Source organism: Onychomys torridus, chromosome X (assembly GCF_903995425.1).
Source record: "Onychomys torridus chromosome X, mOncTor1.1, whole genome shotgun sequence".
Lineage (NCBI taxonomy): Eukaryota > Metazoa > Chordata > Mammalia > Rodentia > Cricetidae > Onychomys > Onychomys torridus.
In genome coordinates, this window is record NC_050466.1 from 90,861,998 (window position 1) to 90,885,521 (window position 23,524).

At 47.5% G+C, this 23,524-nt stretch overlaps 1 protein-coding gene across 3 annotated transcripts in view; it reads left to right on the plus strand.

Moving 5' to 3' along the window:
* The first annotated feature begins 747 nt into the window (after positions 1 to 747).
* Nhsl2 (NHS like 2) overlaps positions 748 to 23,524 on the plus strand; it is an 82,095-nt gene continuing 59,318 nt past the window's right edge. For 2 of the 3 annotated variants that reach the window (XM_036174248.1, XM_036174249.1), the window contains exon 1: positions 748 to 1,068. In XM_036174248.1, the coding sequence (XP_036030141.1) occupies positions 999 to 1,068 (70 nt within the window). In that variant the 5' untranslated portion in view covers positions 748 to 998. Of the gene's footprint in view, positions 1,069 to 13,331; positions 13,502 to 23,524 lie in introns of those variants that run through there. The other variant, XM_036174247.1, reaches the window with a different exon arrangement.

The window sequence follows — 23,524 nt, forward strand, 5'->3', positions numbered from 1 at the left end:
TTCTGTGGGACATGAAAAGAGCCTTCTCATTGGCTGCCGAGGGTCCCAGTTCCAGTCTGTGAATCTCTGGGCTGCTGGCTCTGCCCTCCCATGGGAAGGCAAAGCAGGCAAGGGAGGGGAGAGTGGAGTGAGGCTTCAGGTGTGTCTGACAAGGAAGCAGGTACGCCTGGTGGCCGCATTGGGCATTCCAGAGGCATCTGGATGTGCTAGCGCCAAGCCTGCAGCCTGGAAGCCTCGTGCTCTGCCCAAATTTCTTCAGGTTTCTCTTAGGACTGGAGCCCAGAACCCACTGGCAGCTGTCACAGAACTGGATCCGTCCCCCAGTGGAACAGAGAGCTGTGTCACTTAGAATTCCTGGGTAGCACATTCCTTCACTGGTCCTTGTCACACTCATGGATGAGGCTCTGTAATTGGCCCCTCGCTCCTGCAAGCTTCTGCAGATCCAGAGAGCAAGCGGCAGCAGGAATGACAGCTCTGAGAGCAGAGGCAGCCAGGGACAGTAAGGGCAAACGAGTCGGGTCCCGGGGGTTGCGGGGGCTGGCCCCATGTGCAGATTCAGATGAGGTGGGGCTTGCACTCAGGGTTTGCTAAGGTTCTTTTTTGGAACCTGGGCTGCTAGACCTGACAGGAGCGCTGAGCAAGGGGGAGGGGATAGAGAGGGAGGAAGGGAGCGAGGGAGGAGAGAGAGAGAGAGAGAGAGAGAGAGAGAGAGAGAGAGAGAGAGAGAGAGAGAGAGAGAGAGAGAGAGAGAGAGCGCCCTAGCAGGCTCTAGTCCAAGTGAGAGGTTCAGATCTGGACAATACTATGCCAAGGGCACAAGTGGGATTTGGAAGAGCCATGTGTGTAAGAAGCAAAGCTGAGGTGATGTAAGCACCTGGGGAGGAGCACAGGTCGAGGAGGAGGAAGAGGAGGAGGAGAAGGAGGGGGAGGAGAAGGAGGAGGAGGAGGAGGAGGAGGCGGTGGCGCGGCGGCCGCGGTGGCTGCCAGTCCAGAACAGAATGATGGGCAACTCTCACCACAAGCAACCGAGGAGTAAGAGCCAGAGCACCAGGATGCATTCAGCAACAGGTACTCTCTTTCCTTCCCTCCTTTTCCCCGGGCTTCTCTAGCCAGAGCCTCCCTGGCTCACAGGGCCCCTGACCCTTGGCGTGACTTGCAGGGGCTGGCAGGGGGCGGGGAGAAAGCCTGAGGGAGATACGGGTGAACTCCCAGCTCCCCTGCTCCAGTACCAGGCTGAATTGCATAAGTCTGAGCTCCCTGAGCAGGCAGGAGCTGGCTCTTTCGCCAGCAACTCCATGCAGCCTCTGGAGGGTGGCTGGAGCGCCAGCGACTGAAGTTTATTGCTAGCACAGTGCTTTCTCCCTGGAGCCATGCACGGCTTACCCTTCAGGAGTCTCCTTTGTTATTCAAACCTCCGGCTCTCCCAGCCCCCAGCCCCGCCCCACACGTGTACACCTACACCTCTCTGGGCTCTACCTCGGCTGCTGCCTGCTCTGAGTGAGCCAGATGAAGCTGTTTCTTGCTGTGTAATGCCCTGCCCCCCACCTCCCGGCCCCAGCCCTTACTTAACTGAGCTCTTCTCCCTGCATGGACAGAGGGGAGGGCGCATTGGACAGCTTGGAGTCTGTTGTCCTCCTACTTTCAATGTGCTCTTCTTTGCCCTCTGTGTCCCTCCAGAGGTGGACTCAAGGGTGCGGGCATAGTTTCCCCCAACAACTTCTTCCTAAACCTCACAGTGTGGAGATTAGGGTCTGGAGACAACTTTTGCTAGCTTGCCTTTGCAAGAGCATTGTGCAAGGTAACAGTCGCCCTTGCTCTACCCATACCCCCACCAACTTAACTTTTATCCCCTTCCCCCTTTTTGGAACCTGGGACTCGGACATCTCAGGAAAGTGAACTACCACTGAACTGCACCCCCAGCCCTCCTCTCTTGGCAGCACCCCATTTTTCCTCCCCCTCACAAAGAGTCCCAGAAGAGCCCAGAGTTCCCTCTGTGCCCACTTGGGAAGCTTTCATCCACTATCCAGGTCAATGGGAAGGAAAGGGAAGTTTCTGCCAAGTGTAAGTCAAGTTTACTGTACAAAGTAGTAGGTGGGTCAGTGCCACTCTGAAAGCAATGTCATGTTCAGACACAGAGGGTGCCTCTGTCTGTTTCTGAGGCTCTGCAGGCTGACGTGCATCGCACGGTAGTTGTCCAAGTGGCAGCTCTAGAAGAGGAGGCGCTCACAGGGTGTTTGCAGAGTGGGTCAGGGAGCTACAAGAAGGTCAAGAGGTTGTGCGCATGAGCCCCACTCCTGGAGCCTCCTAGAAAGAGTACTGCTTTCTGGGTAGGCTGAATCGGCTCCTTTGGTGAACTAAGCCAAGGACAAGATTCTGAGTACTGGCCTTTCTGTGTGATATCCTGAGAATGTGCTCTGTTCAGGCTACTAATAGCAGGTGAATGGCCCAGCCACCGCCTTGTACCATTTCTCTTCTCTGCCATGGAGCTGGAGTCTCAGGACCTGCTGGCGTCACACAGAGATGCTTTGCACACCTTTGTCTGGAAGATAGCTTTCCGCTTGCTAATGTTCAAAATTTGGGCAGTTACTGGCTCTTGTTTCGATTCTTAGCAGTTGCTTTGTGTTTGCAATGGCTGTCCCACCCAGGGTCATCCTGGAGGCGGTGGCTACCCCAGCAACCTCTGGCAGCATCAGGAGGTGGTCTCATGACCACTTCTCCCTCCCTAATACCTCCCACCCCCTGACACAGGACCATGCCTGCTCACTTACTATCTATCACTAGATAGCCCCAGAAGCCTCCAGGAAAAGCTCACTCCAACTGGGCAGACCTAAAGAGCTCAGTGTTCAGTTCCCCACCCCTTGCAGTGTACAGCCTCATGGGCTGCTCAAAGAGAGAGAAAGGAACAAGCAGTCAACCATGCTGTCTGAGAAGGACTGAGCCTATGGGAAGTCCTGCGGTGACTAGGAAAGATCTTGTGAAGGGAGAAAGCCTTCCTTCCTTCCTTCTCCCACCGTTCAATGAAAACTGTCCTGTCCTTGGAGTTCTAGCTTAGGCCTGCTCCTCTCCTCCGCACCTCTCCCTTAGCAGTCCCGGCTACCGTGAGGAAACCACCTCTATAGGCTTGACCTCTGCATCTCTGTCTGCTGCCAACACTGACATAACCCGCTCCTCTAGCGCCAACCTAATGTCCCGTGAGTACCTCTCAGCTAAACACAGCTTGCTCCATCCTTTCCCTTCCTGTTTCCTTTTCTCCTGTTTTTTCTCTTAATGGCATTAGCATCCTTCTAGGAAACCAAACTGAAAACCTAGGAGTTACCCTTCGCTCTCCTCTCTCCTTGATCTCACATGATTTTCATTTGTGCATTCACTCAACCCTCTACCCAACAATTATGTGTTGCTAAGACTTCCTCTGAGACATAGCCCCTGCTCTTCTTACCCACTGCCCATGTCCACTCTTGCCTGTTCTAGAACTGATTCCTGGCCTTTGCCTCTGACCTTCTCCTAGCTAACCTAACAGCCACCATAGTACTTTCTTGCTGTGAGTCCAAACCTTGCTAACGATGGTGTGGGAGTATCAAGATTGTCTCCCTGCTGTGGAGGTAGATCCCAAGTAGCCCGAGGATTATCATGGATGATGGAGAGAAAACTTCTTACCTTTCAGTTCTGCATGCATTTTAATGCACATTAGAAAAGTCTACATAGTAGATCAAACTTGGGTTTCCCGTGGTTTTTATTGGGGTAAGGTTAAGTGTTTTTAAAGTGAGTCACTTTAGATAAAATTATTAATAGTATGTTTGCCACATGGAAAAGGCAAAAGTGGAGAAACTGGAAAAATAATGTTTGAGCTTTGGTGGGGCGGGGACATTTTCTGGGTAAAATGGATGTTCCTCGGCACATTTTAGTGATCTCCGTGATGGGATCCTGCCTGTTTCACCAACCTCACCTGCTGTCACCTCTCACCCTCAACTTGATGATACAGTGGTATTGAATGGCTTCTTTTCCAAAATCACCCATTTACCATTTCTGTGATTAGCTGAATGTGTTTTCCTCTGCTTGGAGCATACCTTCCATCCACTATTGTCTTCATCACTCTTTTCTTTATACACATTGGATACACTTTCACAATTTTACCAGTGCGGAAAGTGTTACTTTGTATACTTGCTTATTTTTGAAATGTAGTCTTACTTTGGTAGTTCATGCTGACTTCAAACTCATTTTGCAGCCCAGGACTGGTCATGAACTCCTGCTCTTCCTGCTTTAGCTCCCCGGTGCCGAGATTGCAGGTGTACACCACTACACTTGCCATTGTGTTTGCTCTTCACTCATTGACTTCAGCCAGTGCTGGGGTTTGAGCACAGGGCCTCTTGCATGCTAGGCAAGCAGCTCTACCATCGGGCTCCACTCCTAGTGCTGCAATTGCATTCTTTTGTTTGTTTGTTTGTTTGTTTGTTCTTGTTCGGGGTTCCCCCCCCCCAGCTGAGGATCGAACCCAGGGCCTTGCACTTGCTAGGCAAGCGCTCTACCACTGAGCTAAATCCCCAATCTGTAGTTGCATTCTTAAATGAATTTCCAAGACTGTACATCTGCAAGGATGAGAGTGAGCCCATGACTGAGGCCTCCTGGCTTTCTTGCCCTCGGACCTGCAGGATGATTTTAAGCAGGTCACTTGTCTTTGTTTCTTGCATCTTTTTGGTTAACGGTCAGGGATCCTTGGAGGGGGCTCTTAGAAGCCCTTGCAGGAGGTTGTGAGAATATGGTATGAGCTAGGCTGGAAAGCTTTTTGAAAGTTGAAGTCGCTTTTCAAATGGGGAAGAGCGATGATCGCGGAAGGGCTGTTGCTCCCAAGCTGGAGGCAGAAATGGACCCTGCGTGCTTGAGAGAACACCAGGAGCGGCCACTAAGCTCAGCAGTTATCACTGGATAGGGAAAAGCAGCTGCCTAGGAGAGGTGGGATGGGGAGAGACAGCGGCAGCATGTGGAATCCCAGCAGGACCTTAGAACACAGTAGGCCGCTGTGAGGGGAGGCAGCTCTTCTGCCAGCTTCACAATCTGGCAATGATTTCTCACCAGCTTTCAAGCCCTGGTGCTTCTTGAACAAATGCGGCTCTACCACCCTGTTATGCTGTATGTGGCGCAGTCGTTACTGTGTGTTTGTGGCACTGTTACTACCTAGCATATGCATAGCTTTCCATATAGGAGTCATCCACTTGAACTAGTACCTTGCAGAGAAGGGAGAGGCACCTTGTATTCATCACACACCTATTGCGTGCCAACGCTTTCCATGCACTACTTAACCCTGTGAACAACTGCTGGGGATGAATTTTTGACTCCATTTTACGGAGGAGGAAATGAGAACCAGAGGGAGGGCCGTCCCATGACCTGATAACAAGGTCTTGTAACACGGTTTGATACAAGATGTAAAAGAAAAACTTGAGCTCATGTCTGTCTGCCTTTTGAGCTGGACCTATTATGGCATGCCATGTGCTTTTCAGCATCCTTGTAGCCGTGGCAGGAGTTAGTAACCCTGGAGACTAGGTGCTGTGGAAAGAGGAGACCATGGCTCCGTTCTGGTAGGATGAGCAGATCTCTATAGCAACAAAGACTGCAATGCCCAGCTTGGTAGAAGTCCCACCATATGTCTGTTTGATAGCACGTTTGTATTGTTGGAATAATTGAACTCGTGGGGCTCCGTGCTGGGTCCAAAAGCTAGAGCAGGAGATGCCTGAGCTATCAAGAAATTGAGACTCTTGGACTTAAGCCTAAACCAGGGGTAGAGAGAGAGGCTCCAGGTCCCAAGGCACCTGGTATCGTACTGGCTTCCAATGTCCCCTCCCCACAGGTGTGTGCTATGAGCAAGGTGAGCCTGTTCTCTTCTCTGTATTGAAACAAAATCAAGGCATTTTTATAGCTGACCTGACTCTTTCATCTTCATAAATTTATTGAATTTACAGCATCTTTGCTATCATTGTGACAGAAACTAAATGACAGAGACTTAGGAGGAAGTCAAATTAATTTCACCCCCTCCTCTGGGAGCCTTCTTCCTAAAGACATATTTCCTAATCAGATTTAATGATCCCACTGGAACGCATGGAATGGGTTAAAATTCTAGGCCAGTGAACAAAAATATTTCCCAGCTTGCCTCCTATAACTGACAGATATCCTTATAGAAAAGGTGTGAACTCAGCCAGGCGGTGGTGGTGCACACCTTTAATCCCAGCACTAGGAGACAGAGCCAGGAGGATCTCTGTGAGTTCAAGGCCAGCCTGGTCTACAAAGCGAGATCCAGGACAGGCACCAAAACTACACAGAGAAACCCTGTCTCGAAAAACAAAATAAAAAAAAGAAAAGAGAGAAAAAAAAAAAAGAAAAGGTGTGAACTCTAGAGGTCAGTGTCCATCCTGGTATTCATTGTATTAGTTACTTCTGCATATCTATGACCAAAATACCCAAGAGGACAGTTTAAAAGAGGAAAGACTTCTTTTAGTTCATAGCTTTGGAGGGCTTGGTGCATGGTTGATGATGTGATGATAGACATGTATAGAGGGCAGGTTCTCCACCTATGGGGGCCAGGATGCAGAGCAGGAGGGAGGGACTGGCTGGGTAGAACTCTCCTCACAGTTACCACACATCCTAAAATTCCTACCACCTTCCTGAGTAGTGCCAGAAGCTATGGGCAGAGCAAAGGACATAAGCCTACAGAGGACATGTCATAGTCAAACTGTGACGCCCACATTTCCTGGGCCAGAACTGAAAGGAAGTGAAAGAAGATGTAAAACAAACAAACAAAAACATAGTGACAGTCGTAATGTCAAATGATAGGGAACTGACCAAATGTAGAGCATCCAACTTCACTGAAATATGGTGGAGCTGTTTGAGCGCTGATTAAGAAAACTGTTGAGCAACATGGACAATGCTTATAAGAAAATAAAAACACGGGGGGGGGGGGGGGCCCGGGGAGGGAAGGGAGAGATGTTATAATTATAATCTCAAGAACAAAAAAATAAAAAGTATGGGACATAAAAATTCACAATACCAACCCATCTCTGCCTTCGTCAAGAGTGGGAATGGTGGAGAAATGAAAACTTGATGGATTGTGAAGCACAGGGTGGGTGAGTCTTTCCCTTAGATTTCCATTAACAGTGTCACACGATTTGTGCAAAGAGTAACATCAACCATTAACACACAGAGCAATTACACTGGCAAGTCATTCTCACACTGAGAGACCAAACCCTATGTTTCTGAGCCAGCACAAGCACCTCAAAGACATCATACAAAATCAGGTGTCTTTTTGAGGGGAGGGGATAGGGAGTGTGGTAGAACTGGTGAAGGCAGCCCATGTTTGAATGGAAGCTCAGATCCTTATGTTGTTGCATTTTTGGAGGAAAATGTTTAGTTTTGCCCTCATATTCTCAGTTTCTTTATTGATAATGTGAGGATGAGAATAATACATCTGAGCCAGGTGGTGGTGGCACATGCCTTTAATCCCAGCATTTGGGAGGCAGAGGCAGGCAAATCTGTGAGTTTGAGGCCAGCCTTGTCTACAGAGTGAATTCTAGGACAGCCAAGTTTACACAGAGAAACCCTGTCTTGAAAACCCAATAATTAAAAAAGAAAAAAAAGCTGGGCGGTGGTGGCACACGCCTTTAATCCCAGCACTCGGGGAGGCAGAGGCAGGCGGATCTCTGTGAGTTCGAGACCAGCCTGGGCTACCAAGTGAGTTCCAGGAAAGGCGCAAAGCTACACAGAGAAACCCTGTCTTGAAAAGAAAAAAGAATAGCACAACTGCCTTATTGGGATATGGTCAAGAACTAGTGATCCAAGATGTTTTACAGGACCATGTGAATAGTGTAAAGCAGTGGTTTACACTACCCCTTTGGGGTCAAATGACCCTTTTACAGGATCACCTGAGACTATCAGAAAACACAGATGTTTACATTACAATTCATAACAGTAGCAAAATTAGTTATGGAGTAGCAACGAAAATAATTTTATGGTTTTGGGGGTCACCACAACATGAGGAATTGTATTAAAGGGTCGCAGCATTAGCAAGGTTGAAAACCATTGGTGTAAAGCCTTACCATGTGTGTGTGTGTGTGTGTATACTTTGAAGAAAAAGTGTTAGGTACTGTTATGATTTGGATATGGTTTAAATGTGTCACCTAAAGTTTGGTGTGCTGGAAGTCTGGTCTTTAGTATGGCAGGTGATGGAAGTGAGGCCTAGAGGAAGGTGCTGATGTCACTGGGGGTGTGCCCTTACAGGAGACTGTTGTAGTTCTCTTGAGATCCCAGTTAGATTCCACAAAAGCAAATTGTTATAAGAGCAGGCCTGATCTATGACTCAGACTTTCTGTCTGAACACATGCGCTAACCTTCTCACACAAGATACCTTTTGCCATGCTGTGATGTAGCTAAAGAGGTCCTCCCCCAAGGCCAAACAGATGAGACCCTCTATTCTTGGATTTTTCAGATTCCAAACTGTGTGTTAAATAAACTCTTCCTTTAGAAGTATCCACCTTGGTACTTCGTGGTAGCTACAGAACACAGACTAATACAGGTACTGGTTCCCATTGTGCCCCTTCTGTTGATCCCCAGAGCCATTCTGGGCCCATGTTGCTAGTGGCTTCAGATGGTAGGTGCCTTGTCTTCTGTGAACATTGGCTACCACTGAAGTTTGATTAAGCAAGTGAAGTTTTCTAGTTTTAGTCTTGGAGGAGGAATAATCTGGAATATGTTATGGTTTTTTTTTTTCCTTTCCTGAAATGCTTAAATTCTATGGAGACAAGTTTGACTACTTGGTAAAGGACATGATGAAGATTGCCTCAGTTGATTACATCCTCAGACAAACTTGACCAGTTCTGGGTTGTGTGTCTTTAGGCAAGTGACATAATTCCTCAGGGTGTCCCCAGCCTCCTTGGTCACAGGATGGTAGTAAGGATGAGACAAGGTGCCACATGAAAAGCATGTACTGGGTGGTAAGTAGTGTATATGAGCTGCTTATTGCTGAAGACTCCCAGGGTAGGGAGGGCCGCCAGGAGTTACCTGAGCTCAACAGGGGAGTCTCAGAGGGGCAGAGCGTGTGTGTATGGCCACGCCCATCTTATTTATTTGACGTTTTTGTGCAGGTGTATGTTCTACATTGAGCACACCCTCCTCCACACCCACCCTTCCTTTTCTAGCCCTTTCTCCCTTCCAGTTTGTCCCTCGTTCCCTAGACATTTTTCACTTCTGCTTTCGTTCGGTATAGATGTGCATGATTTCATGTGACCGTAAAACATGGAGGAACCACAAATGAGAGAAAACTGGGCCTTTGTCTTTCTGAGACTGGCTTGATTTGCCTAATGTGATTATATCCAGTTGCATCCATTTGTCCAACAAATGACATAACTTCGCTCTTCTTTATCACTGGAAAAACTCCATTGCCTCTACATCCCACATTTTCCTTCCTTCGACACCTAGGCTAATTCCATAACTCAGCTGTTGTGAACAGGGCTGCAATAGACAGTACTGTGCAAATATATATCTTTAAAAAATTGTTTGCGGTTGGGGTTGGAACCTAGGGCCTGGGCATGCGGGGTGATCAGTCATCACTGAGCCCCAGCTCCATGATTATCACATCTGTTGGTGTCAACATTGAAGTGTCTTCCATGGAAAAAGCAGACATTTTGTCTCTTACTATGTTGAGACCCAGACATTTTATTTCGTTTTATTGTGTTTATTGAAGAGCTGGGAAATCCAGATATTTTAATAAAAATGAGGTGTATGTTTGGAAACTACTCATCTTCCACAAACCTTTCATTTTAAAGACTCACAGAACTGAGGTGACATTACCAAGGTCACTCAGCTATGGAGATTAATATGGGCAACTGTTTAGCTGCTCCCTTACTGCCGCTGCCTGTGATTCACTGGAGTTGTCCTTTTGAGCTCTAGGATTGTCTCAGGACCACAGCGCAGACATTTTGGACCACATGGCCATGGCATGTAACCATAGTCCACGTGGGAGAAACTAGGCAAGGCTTACACTGAAAAAAAAATGATACTTGAAATGACAAAGAAGTCCCTGAGAGGTCTTTCATGCTGACAGGTCAGCTCTTTGTCACCCTTGGGCAATATCTAGGAATCATTTGGGCCGGTGTGTCTTTCTAAGTGCCATCTGTGTCCCTATAGAGTAGGTGTCTTTGGATGCAACCTTCGTTTGTCTCAACAGCAAATTTCTTATTTCAGAACTTAGTCTCCTGCCCTTCTCCATGAACACAGATGGAGAAATGGGGGTCCTAGGTATACCTTCTCACTCCACTTAGATAGAGTCCCGTTCCTGATATTGGGGAGGGGGACACAGGGCTGCCTCTGGGAATTCCTTATGGGGTTAGGACAGGGGAGAGCAGGGCTATTTTCTCCTTAAAGCTTGTCTCAGAAAAGACATGCTGTTGCCTTGGCCGCACAGGAGGTGGGCGATGTCCACCATCTAGCACACAGCTCCTTTGCAGTATTTGAGCAAGGAAGACATCTGAGCTGCTGACAGGCTTGCTGAAGACGCTTGGGCTTTGGAGACCCTGTTCCCTCTTCTGAGCTCTGGCTTGGAGATTTCCGATTTCCCAGGCATTTTCCCTCACACTTCGGCTCTCAGCCCGTGGTTACACACTGTTGCTTCCACCCGCTTCCCTGTGAGACTCTGAGGAACAGGGGCTATGGCCTGAGCAAGGAGCAAAGTTACCAAAGTGGAGATCTCTTTTGGGGCCAACCAAGTCATACTGCTGGATCTGGGGATGAAGGTGGCTCTCCATCCCTACCGTTATCGCGATTCCAAGCCTCAAAGGCAAAGTCTGTGTTGTAGAAACTCACACACACCGTTTCCCTACACAGAGACATTTACTCTGACAGCATCTAAAGTCTAAGCAGGGCTTGGGTGGGGGCAAAATGCTAATACTGACTGGGACTTTAATCTTTAGAGTCTTCAAGTGTTCAATAGTACCTCTCTGGCTCCATGGGATGGCAACTCCAACAGTAGCCAGCCACAGCCCAGGAGGACCTGGAGTGAGAAGTAGTTAGAGCTGGGGAGGAAGATGAGAAACTGAGGCTTGTGCAATGGCAGGTGAGAGGTCATAGCCACTGAGATGCCTGAGCCAAGAGTAAGGTTAAAAACATTTTCCAAGGGAAGCCTTCTTGAACCTCAGGCAGAAGCCTAGAATATAAATGAGATGAGGCCCTAGGAGGAACCCCAGGAAACATAGGCCAGCACTTGCAGAGCTTATACTGAGCCAGGCAGTGTTTTGCAGATTTTAGCTCAGTCAACACAACACCCGCGTAGTATATGTGTTTTTATTACCTCTCAAAGGGAATATATAGATTTGAAACTGTGCTTTATGTAACTAATCTATAGAAGCCTAGAGAGGTTAAGGAACTTGGCTAAGAGCACACAGGCAGTAAAGGAAGAGGCTGAGATTTGAACCTGGGTGGCATGGCTTCCAAAGTCTGTCATCTTAGCCCCTATACAAACCTGCCCATGTGAGGGGGGTTAGATGTTCACCCTGGCTTTGCCCCTCTGCAGTAGCTACACTTTAACACTGAATTTCAGTATTTCCCAAGAATCCCCCTAGCTGAGCATGGGGACACAGCTTGTCACCCCAATACTTAGAAGAGGGATCATGAGTTCGAAGTAAGCTTGGACTACATAATAAGACACTGTCTGGGGGAAACATGTTGTGTGATGGTTCTCAACCTGGGGAGATTTCAAGCTTGCCGTGCCTGGGTTCTACCCATCAGAAGGCGTGGTCTTATTGGTCTCATATAAAGCACAGCTTGCACGAGGCGGGGAAAAGTGTAGATCCGCAGGCTGGACAGAAACACCTCAATCCATCCTGACACACCTCTGACCCCATCTACTGCTTTGCCTATCTCTCCGCCTAGGGCTGTAGCTTTTCTCTGTCTAGCAACAACCAGACTGCCTGCGTGTAGACATCCTCAGTCCTCTTCCCTGTCCTTCTCTAAGCTGCTGCAATGTGGCCTCTACAAAGCCACTTTTGCCAAGTTCACCACATCACTGCCTGGACACCAGCCAATGCCACTCTTAAATGTGCTTGCTCCCTTAGTCTTTATTCCAGTGGTTTTTCCACCATGCTATAGAAACTGGTCCTGAAGACAGGAGCCCAACAAGCTCCTGAGCCTGTGCTCAAACAGTTGGAACTCTTAATATAGGCGATTCCCACCCAACCACCAGAACCCTCCAACTGCGTTCCCGTCTCTGTGCCCCTATCAGAAACAGATGAGAGCCCAGCTCATGCTGGGTCTCCTCTCACACTGTGGGCAAGAAGCAGCCATGCATCTCTTTTGATTAGAAAATGGTTACTTGGACACAGGCTCAGTCCCGGGCCCATACTCATTTCACCAGCAGAGCTGTTTAGTGCTGGGTAACAAATGAGTCCATTTGGGATTGGCTCCTGGCCAATTGCGTCTTTGTCCTTCTACACATACACAAACAAATTTGAACGAGTTGCATTTTCAGTACTTTAAGACCAGTGACCCCTTCCCGCTTTGTGCCCTGGCAAACAGGCTGTGCTAGAATCTGTGACCCAGATGTCTGATGGACACAGTAAGAGAAGCCATGAGGAGGGTTAGCAGTCTTCTGATGCCACAGACAGTGGGATTGGACTCCAAGTCTCATTGCCTTCTGGCGCGTGTACCTTAGGAGAGCCCCTGTCTCTCCTGTTACACGGTACCTATCATCTAGTTCTTCTGTCCGTGGTGAGGATGTTCTACGGTGTAGAGTCTCCATGCTGTGAATCAGGTCCCTGCTAAGAGCTGGAGAGACTGAATTGAGTTACACCCAGCTAGAGTTCACAGACTTGTCCCAGGCCAAGAGGGAAAGTGTGTGTGCTCCAGAGACTTGCAAAACAGGGCCTATCTCTGTGCACGGCTCTCCTCTGGGAAGGAAGGGGCTTGCACAGTGACAATAGACCAGGGGCGCTGACTCAGACGGCCAGTTCCTGTTCATTTCCCCTCTCAGCAGGACAGCCGCTGAGCAGGAGGGCAGTCCTCCATGAGGCTGGGACTCAGCCTTTGGCTGAGAGCTGAGATCCTTACCTAGAGAAAGATAAGTCTAACCCACTGACAGCTCAGCTCACTGTCCATCAGCTAGGACTAGGGTGAACAGGACCGTTAAGGTTGTGGGTGGAGAGCCAGGCATGAGAAAGAGAGAAAGCTGAAACTCCTATTTTGAATCCAGAATTGCTTTACCTAGATTGGACTGCCCAGGAACTTCACTGGGCAATGTGATTGATGGGGCCAAACTGACCCAGCCAGAGTGCTGGGAACTGGCTCTAAGGACGTGACTCTGGGTGCTCTACCAAGGAACCTAGTGACAGGTTTGGAACAGCGTGGAGCCCCTGGGCTCTCTACTTCCAGAGTGAGCCTGGCACACCCTCCTCTGTTGAGTGAGGATTGGCTGCAAGTGGATCCACTAGGATGGATAGAGGCGAGTCTCTCACCCTCTTCTGGAGCCGGGGAGGTGAGTTGTTGGGGAAGGAGGGGAGGAGTGGATGGCTAAGGCGGAGAGAGGAGAAGGGAAAGGACTGTGGGCTCTTGGTGGAAGAGTTATGCTGTGGTGGTAGCCTGCCCTGTCTCAGAAGGGTGGGAGACCTTTAGTTCTAGAGTTGTGTAGGGAGGGGCAGAAGGGACCCTTGGAAGAGACGCTCCGCAGCAGCTCTGAAATGGGCTGCTTCTGGATATAGAGAGGGTGCATGTGATCACACCCTAACCCTAGCATCTTGAGATCCTAAGGGATTATAAAAGTGACTAAGGAAGTGGGGGTGGGTGGGGGGTGTACGCACACATGCACACATGCATATCCCTTTATTTTCTTTAAGTCAACTTATTGTAGATTCTGAAGCTTTGTCTTTCTGTTCAATTTCAATCAATTTGGGAGATTACCCTACCTCTAGGACATGCGCTAAAATGCTGGATTTGCTTTTGCAAAGCTTAGTCACTAGGAGAGGCAGGTAAAGGGTGTTCATCACTGGTCATCTCAACATGTGCTTCCTAGTGCTGTCTAGATCATGAGTTCAAGTGAGACCTCCTGGCAGCAAGATAAGTTCGGGGTCCTGGGTCACACTGGGAGCTCTGTCTGGCTTCTGCGAGGAGGACCAGCCAGGATGGGGGAATGTAACAAGGCAGTTTTGTGTCTGGAAACATCTGGGAAGCTGCTGTTTTGGTGGAGGTAGTGGACAGGACAGAAGGTGAGTGGGTCCATGGGGTGCCTCTGGGGCTCTAGTCAGCCCTTTGTAGCTGGAGTAGGCTCAGAAAGTATTTATGAGCTAAAGTGATTAGAAAAGCAGAGAGATTCAATCAAAAAGAAGTCACGTTGAGGACCCTGGATTGCAGCCTGGCATGGAGAGGAGTCAGAGGAACGTGGCATTTAGTCTTCAGGTCTCTGTGGGGTTGTCACGGGGGTGTGGGGTGTGGAAAGTGACTGGATGGGCTCCGTGTAAAGTCTTGTGTGCCACAACTGGGCCCTTTAGATTAGGAGGAGTTTCCTAACAGGCTCTGCATGGACGCATTGGGCAGCCTGGAGTAGCAAAAGTTCAGCACCCTCGCAGGGACTACCTTCTCCGCAGTCAGAGTAGGAGCCCTTGATGGGAAGCAGGCATGGCCTTCCTCTTCTGCAGGAAGGAGACAGAAGGAGGGGCAGCTGTCACCTGGGGTGCAGCCCAACCCCACCCTGCGGGTGCCTCCCTCCTCCTCCACCCTCCACAGCTGCTCCTCTGGTTACAGCCCCCTCATTTCCCTCCCTCACACTGGGCTCCCCGCTCCCACTCTCCCTCACTTTCCCCACTCAGCAGCCAAGGGTGTCTTTTAAAACCACATCCCGCTGCTCAAAATCCTCCATCCGCCTCCCCTCGCCCCCCCCCCCGTGAAAGTCCCCATTTCTTTTTCTTCTCTACGGCCTCCTTTCTACTCTGAAATCAGAACAGAGATAAGATTATTTCTCACTCTAATACCGCTCTGACATTTCATAAATCTATGTCCTAGACAACTGGAAAGGGCTATATTTAACCTTGCATCTTGTAGCTTTTAATGGAGGGACTTGCTGAAGGCTCTGCCTTCTAACGCCACAGGAGACCTGAGGCTTGTCTTTATTCTCTGCTAGCCTAGCCAGCAACCTGGAAGACCAGAGCAGCTTCACTTTCCAGTTAGATGGGCATCCCTCCATCCTCAGCATCCACCATCCCCTCTGTCCCTAGGTGAAGAAGGTCCCTGTCCCACTTTCTAAAATGTGCCCTTTGGTTTTCTTATCTGCAGGTACTGTCATTGACCCCCTAGCTGGTGAGCACAGGTTCAAATAGACAGCCTGAAGGTATGGGCTGGGAGCTGGGCTGGGAAACAGAGCCAGGAAGGAAGAAAATGTATTGTCAGGGATCTGGTTATGCCATAAGACAGGGAGAGAGCGATGCTAACTAAGTAAGGTGTGGCAGGCTTGGTACCAGAAGCATTGTGTATATTGCCTAATGTGACCGTCACAACAATCCTGTGAACACAGTACTGGCGTTCCCCACATTCCACTCCAGTGAGGAGGCTTGGACTAAAAGGAATTAAGTGACTTGTTCAAAGTCATATCTGTCGAGAAAATGGCAGCTGGGGTCAAATCCAAGGCTGTCAAACTCCAAAGTCTAGTTACTTTGCCCAGACCAAGAATATGCCTGATTGAATTGGTCCTGCCCTTTAGAGCATTTCTTACGGTTGCTCCCTGCTGGAGCCCTTGGCAGAATCTTGCCACTCTGCCAGTCATCCTGACCTAGGCCCACCTCGATTTCTGCCCCAAGGCAAGGAGTCGAGCCTGGTAGTTGAATTTTCTTGTTGTTGTTTCATTGTTCTGTTTGTTGGGAAGGAATTTCACTGTGTAACCCAGCCTGGTCTCAAACTTGAGGATCTCCTGCCCCAGCCTTTGGTGTGTGGCATCATGCAGCTTCCCTGCTCTTCTTCGTCTGCCTTGCTGATAATAGCCACTAGTAAAGTGGTAAGCTGTACTGCTCTTTTCCATGTCTGCCTCCACACTACCAGTACTAATGATTTCTGTGGCCTGGGACAAACCTTATCGCCCATTTTGTCCCAATTCTGCCCCCCTCCCCACGCGCGCGCTGCAATGTGGGATAGGGGAGATCCTCTAAGAGCACTTCCAGTTCTGGGTCTGGGACGCCCAGGGTCCTGTCCCCTGGCCAGCCCTGCTCCTGCTGCCTTCTCAGTGGTGTTGGGATGAAGCGCACCACCGCTGCAGGTTTGGATATCTTTGCTGAGCCGAGGGATCACTCCAGAGCCAAACCACAAAGCAACAACTCGGTGATAACAGCCACGCGTGCAGGCCATTCTCTTGTTTACCAACTTTTCACAGTGGGCTGTGTGGGGGTGGGGGGTGGGGGCTTCCGAGGTGATTTTCATGGTACACAGTACTGCTATAAGGAACACTGAATTACATGGTGAGAAAATGATCCTCTCTCTCCCACTTTCTGATTACCTTAAGGAGAAAGTCTCAACCTCTATAATGCTTGCTAATCTTCTGCTCTAACAAAGCTAGACCTGCCTCAGGCTCAACTGCAAGGACAGACGACAGCATCTACTCAGAATTTTAATTACGGTGCCCTGTTTCTATTGCATTTCTTTTTACAGTTGCTTTCTAATTATGGCAAGTGATACTTCTTGGCTTTCTGTTTTTATGTTGCTTGCTTCTGTGTTTGGGCAACGCTGGGGATCAAACCAGGACCTAGCGTGTGCATGCAATCCATCACCGACATATATCTCCAACCCTTTACTATTGCCATTGTTTGGGGAGGTTGCCATTTTACATTTCTTTCTATATACATTTATCATTATTATTTTATAATTTTTGAGCAGGGAAAATGTAGATTTATTAAGGAAAAACAGAAAGAATCCTTAAGCATGGGAGGGCTTCCAAGAGAGAAATACCTTATTTACTTACTTATTTAGTTTTTTTGAGACAGGGTCTCATTATGTAACTCTGGCTGGCCTGGAACTTGCTGTGTAGATAAGGCTGGCCTCAAACTCACAAAGACGCACCCCACTCTGCTTATCCTATTTATTTCTGGGGAAGTTTTATGTATATCAGGCTGGGCTTCAAACTTGCTATGTAGACAAAAAAAGACCTTGAATTCCTGATCTCCTGCCTCTACCTCCCGAGTATTAGGATTTTATGTACTACCATATGCAGCTCTATATAAATAAATAAATATATATATATATATATATATATATATATATATATATATATATTATAGTGTGTGTGTGTGTGTGTGTGTGTGTATATTTGCATTTAGGACTGGAGAGAGAGTTCAAGGCCAACCTGATCTACAAAGCGAGTTCTAGGACAGCCAGGGCTATATAGAGAGATTCTGTCCCAAAAATATTAAATAATAAATAAATATTTTTAAGTTTTCGAAAAACATAAAAACAATTAGAGGAAAAAGACAAAGTGAACAGTAAACAGAACCACTGTTGCCAAAACTTATGGGAATGGAAACAATATGGCTGCAGCTTGACCCATAGTGGAATGTGCTATTCATTGCACAGACATTTCTGGAGTACCAAGCTGTAGACGGCCTTGCAAGACTTTCCTCTATTGCCCTAGACTTTATTGCCCCCATTCCCTCTAACCCTAGACTCTGTCATGCATCGTAGTATGCTCTTCCCTGTCGGAGATGTCTCTCACACATCCCTATCATTCTAGCCAACATCAGCTCACCCTTCAAGACTCAGTTTAAGCGGCTCCTCCCCTAGGAAGCCTTCTTGCTTTGTAGATCAGGTTGGCCTTGAACTCTCTCTCCAGCCCTTAATGCAAATACACACACACACACACACACACACACACACACACACACACACACACAATATATATATATATGCCTGGGTTGAGTTCTGCTCCCAGGCCTGGCCACACCTCTGCCGCAGCCTGTCTCACATCACCAGGACTCATTTGTTTGCAGACCTAAGTCTCCTGCCCTTTGGGTTCCAAAAACACTTCCTAAGGAAAACTCGGAGGGTGGGGGCGAGGATAAAAATGTAACTGCAAGTGAAGCCTGTGACAGTGACTGGGCCCTGGGGACTGTCTGGCTCCTGGGATCATTTGGAATGGAGACTTCCCAGATTCAGAGCCAATGCTCACACGGGCCACAAATCCAGTCTAGGGCCTGCTTTTGAGGCTGCGTTCCAGGTTACGTGTAGGGAGATTATTGGGATGTCTTTGGGAATTGCTGTCTGAAGTCAGAGGGAACTGGTTGGAGGAAGAAGTGGACCAGGATAGCATTTTAATGACCAGCTCAGCCAACCCCTTGGGGCTCTGGTGCTGGGAAGTCACAGGTGTTCCCAGTCGAGTGAGTCATTCCTTAAGTGAAAGCTGTCCCCATGCATGGAGCAGATGGAGTGTAGCCCTGGGCCAGGCAACTCTGTCTGAAGAGGGGACTTTGCAGTTCCCAGGGAAGGCTATCAATTTGCAGCAATCTCGCTGGCCAAGGGAATAGGTAAGAGCCAGTCATTCCAGTGCACTGCAGTGTCGACCACCCTGGGAGTACAGATGTGGCCATCAAGAATTGGTAGCTGGTCAAGCCTGGTGGTGCTTGAGTACCGGAGAGGCTGAGGCAGGAGGGTCACCAATCCAGAACCAGTCAAGGCTACAGAGAGAGTTCAAGTCCTTCCTGGGCAAAATAGTAAGACCTGACTCAAACATAACAAGTCAAAATGGCCAAGGATCAGTCACCACTGGCCTACCATGCAGAGCATGAGACAGTGAGGTCAACCCAATACTAAAACCACCTCCCCAGCAGCAACAACAAAACCACACGGTGGCAGGGCCTAGTAACCCTGGGTATGACATTCCAGCCCCTGTGCCTAGAGAACATAGAGACAAGAAAGTCACAAGGAGCTTCTGGTGTAATTGGGGCAAAAAATATTGAAAGGGACTATTGAGTGGAATGTGCTAAGAGCTCCCCCTGTGCTATGTACCAAAAGACCTAGCTGCCTGAACACTTTGTTCTTGCTTCTCTCCTGGAGACCTTATTATCTGGGTCTTCCCTTAAAGCATGATTATTGGCCTCCATCTATGCAGGTGAAGACTGAGATCCAGAGATTTGCTTGAGTCCTCACTGCAGGTCAGATTTCCCCCAAGCTGGGACGCCTCCAGCACAGTGTGCTGTCACAGCCTGTGCCCTCTCCCCAGCACTGCCTGCCCCCTCAGAGACACATGCAGTCCTCTGCAGTTTGCAAAGTGCTTATTACCTATATTTCATCTTGACACAAGCCTGCAAGATAGCAAAATAACAGTGTCAGAAGAAAGCCGTTTTCTGTCTTTGTTTTCTTAACCTGCCTGATACGCAGTTCAGAAATAGATATATTCAGATCATATTTCTATCGGTGACATTCTTCTTTATTCTGCTTTTCTTTTTCCTACACATTCTTAACCACCTGTGAAATTCTTCCATTGCATTCATCTGTTCTTCCATATCTTGTCTCAAAAGTGAGAAAATTGTCATCAAAATCAAGTTACTTCCTTTGAAATTGTGAGGGGAGAAATAGAGGTTTCATAATTTTTCAGCCTTCCCCAAAAGCAGATGTTCTTGGTTTGAAACATGAAAAACATATGAGATCAAGAATACAACTGATTTTATGTGTGATTAGTACTCTGTGAGAGCTTTCTCTTTTTTCTTAATTTCTTTTTACATTTTTTTTTATTTGGTGGAGGTTGGGGATGCCATGATGTGCATGTAAAAGAAAAGAGCAAATTGTGAGGGTCAGTCCTCTCCTTCCATTGTGTGGGCTCTGAGGATCAAACTGAGGTCATCAGACTTGGCTGCAAGGGCCTTTGCTGGCTGACCCATGTCATCTGCTCAGGAGAACTGTCTTGTTGATGGGGGTGGTGCTCTTAGAAGACACCAAGAAGGCCCTTTGAGGAGCTAGGGCTCTCTCAGTTCCTTCTCCACCATCCCTTAATTGTGCTCTCTTCTCTTCTCCTGCAGCCAGCCTTCTCTTCAGACCCCAGGCCAAGTCTATGTGTTCTCTTCATTCCCTGCCTGACAAATTCCTTAGCCCCGTCCGTCTCCTCCCCTCAAATGCTGGTGAGCATAAGTTTTGAGGTGGAACAAAGAGAATTCGTCCATCTCTTCCAGTGGGTTTTATTGTCACATGCCTGATCTCAGAGTTTATCTAAAGCAAAGCTTTCCTCTAGAGTTTTCCTGGCCGACAACCACACTAGCAGTAGGTCTGTGTTCACAGGAGAAACGTCTTTATGTGTTCCCAGCAGAAACAAATGCACACGTTCCATTCTGTGGCTCTGCCTGAATTTCACATGACTTCATTTCCCACCCCTGTCACAGGACCCTAATTGAAATTTCCTTTCTCTTTGGAACTCCCAGAATCCTCTGCTGTCCTCTTGGTTAAGCAGGGTGGAGGGCTCCTTTCCTTTCCTTCCTTGTAGGGAGGCAGCAGTAAGGAACGGGGGTCAAGGTGGAGATCAAGAGTCAGCATTGGGCTCTAAAGATTAGCAAAGAAAAGAAATGATCCGAATCAAATGGCATTTCCAAAGAGTTAAAACATGAACTCACTCAAAGATATATTGTGGTCAGATGTCAAAGATTTGTTTAACTTACTGATGAAGGAACCAGTATCATGGTAAAGCTGGTTTTAAAAAATGCACAAAGGCTTGGAAGATGGCCCAGTGGGTAAGTTACTTATCATGCTAGTGTGAGGACCTGAGTTAGACTCCCCAGCACCCACATAAATGGCAGGTGGGAGAGGCAGCCTATCTTTAAACACCAGAGCAAGCCAAGAGGCGGTGGCACAAGCCTTTAATCCCAGAATTCAGGAGGCAAAGGAAGGCAGATCTCTGTGAGTTCAAGGCCAGCCTGGTCTACAGAGTGAGCCCCAGGACAGGCACCAACTACACAGAGAAACCCTGTCTCGGAAAACCAAACAAACAAACAAACAAAACACTAGAGCAAGCTGACTAGCTAGACTAGTAAAATTGTTGAGCTCTAGGTTCACAGAAAGACCCTGCCTCAATATAGAAAGTGGAGAGAGATCAAGGAAGACACCCCAGTTCAACCACTGGCTGCCACACACATGCATACATATATGTATATATTCACACCCACACATGTGAACATGCACACCCATGCACTGCAAAAAAGAAAGACATGAGATTTAAATAGATAGAATTATCTCAAAAAGGGACTGGAGAGAGATGGCTCAGTGGTTAAGAGCACTTGCTGTTCTTGCAGAAGACCTAGGTTCCATTTCTGGCCCCCACAGAGTAGCTCACAGCCATCTGTAACTCCATTTGCAGGGGTTCAGTGCTCCTTTTGGCATCTGTGAGCACTGCACACAAGTGGTGCACAGATATACATATATTTAAAATAAAATTCTCCAAAGTTAATTTAGAATTACCAGATAACCTGGAAGTTGCACTTGTAGGTACACACACCAAAGAATTAAAAACACTTGAGCAGATCGATATCTGTGCATGGATGTTCACGGCAGCAGTGTTCATAAGTTTAAAACAACCCAAATGTCCGTCAGTGTTTGAAGAGATAAAAGAATGTGCTCTATGCATAAAATGGAATATCATTTGGCCATAAAATGAAGTCCTAACACATGCTATAATATGGATAAGTCTTGACATGATGCTAAGTGAAAGAAGCAAGACACAAAGAACAAATTCTGTGTAATTCCATTTACATGAAGTATCTTGAATAGGCAAATTCATGGGTGAGGAGATTAGAAATTACCTGGGCCTAGGAGAAGGTAAGAATGGGAAATTACTGCTCTTTTAAAAAGCAGATATTTGTATATTTAGTGTGTATCTTGTGGGGTTGCACACATGCATGTATGTGTATGTATGTGCACACGCAGAAATCAGAGAACAAGCTGTGGAAGTCAGTTCTCTTCTTCCTACATTGTGGGTTCTAGGATCAAATGGAGGTCATTAGGCTTGCAGCAGGAGACTTAACCACTGAGTAAACTCTCAGGTGTGGAAATTGCTGCTTGATAGATGCATAGTTTCAGTCTTAGATGACAAAACAAGTAGATAGAGCTAGTACTGATCATTTTATAGCATTGTGAGTATAATTAATGACACTGCATTCTGCACTTGGAAATACTTAAAAAAGAGGGGCTAGAGAGATGGCTCCATGGTTTCCAGCACCCACAGTGGCCTGTGATTCCAGCTCCAGAGGGATGTGATACCTCTGGCCTCCATGAGCAGCTGCACTCACATGCACAGACCCACACAGACAAATCCCACGTGGTGGTTCACAACTACCCAGAAATCCAGTTCCAGGGGTTCCGATACCCTCCTTTGACTGCTTCAGGTACTAAACACACATGTGGTGCACATACATACATGTAGGCAAAACACTCACATTTTTTTAAAAAAAGAATATGAATACATCTAATAATTAAAAAAAAAAAACCTAGGATGTAGCTAAGTGGTAGAAGTCATGCCTAGTACCTCAACACAAAATATTTTTAGAAATTGATATGAAAGTCTTCAAAAGAAAATTGAGCTGGGCAATGGTGGCACACCACTTTAATACCAGAACTTGGGAGGCAGATGCAGGCAGATCTCTGTGAGTTCATAGCTAGCCTGGGCTACAGAGCATGTTCCGGGACAGCCAGGACTGTTTCAAAGAGAAAACTTGTTTCAAACAAAACAAAACAACAACAAAAAAGAAAATTGAAGTAAGATTAAAATGGGTTGTTCCTAAGGTATTATGACTACAGTTTTTGGGGACCACTTTTCCTGATGAACAGAATTAGTTTTAATTGCTGTCAGACAACAGTCATTTGCAGCTTATCATTCTCCCACAAATCAACGTAGACCTTTCAGGGCCTAAAGCAATAATGACTGATGTCTAGTGTCCCATGGATGGTGGTCTCAGCTTTACCTGAAAGGCTACTCAGTGGTCTTTTTCTGCCTTGTTCTCAAACTTTACATAGTTTTTACTTCTTTCTCCTCCTTTCTTCTCTCTCTCTCTCTCTCTCTCTCTCTCTCTCTCTCTCTCTCTCTCTCTCTCTCTCTCTCTCTTTCTTTCCTTTCTCTCTGCTAGGCTCCCCCATATTCCAGGCTAGCCTCCAACTTTATTGGTAGCCGAGGATGACCTTGAACTCTGCAGTGCTAGAATTACAGATATGCACCAGCACACCCAGTTTGTGGAGTACTAAGGATCCAACCCCAGGGTTTCCTACATACTATACAGGCACTCTACCAACCAAGCTACATGCATAGCTTACATTGTTTTTCTCAATACCTTAAATAATGCATGACAAAGAGCAATTCCATGTGAGTCTCTTCATGAAAGAGCCTTTAGACTTCAGCTTCAAGGCCGGACTCTCATGGCTATTAGCATCTTGATGTCGTCTTCTGGCACTATATTTCATATCCATATGGGTCCATACTGAGCATGACAACCAGACTGATTTTTCAAAGTGCTCCTTTCCATGTTCTCGGCTTGTGGGTGGTAATCTACTCAAATTT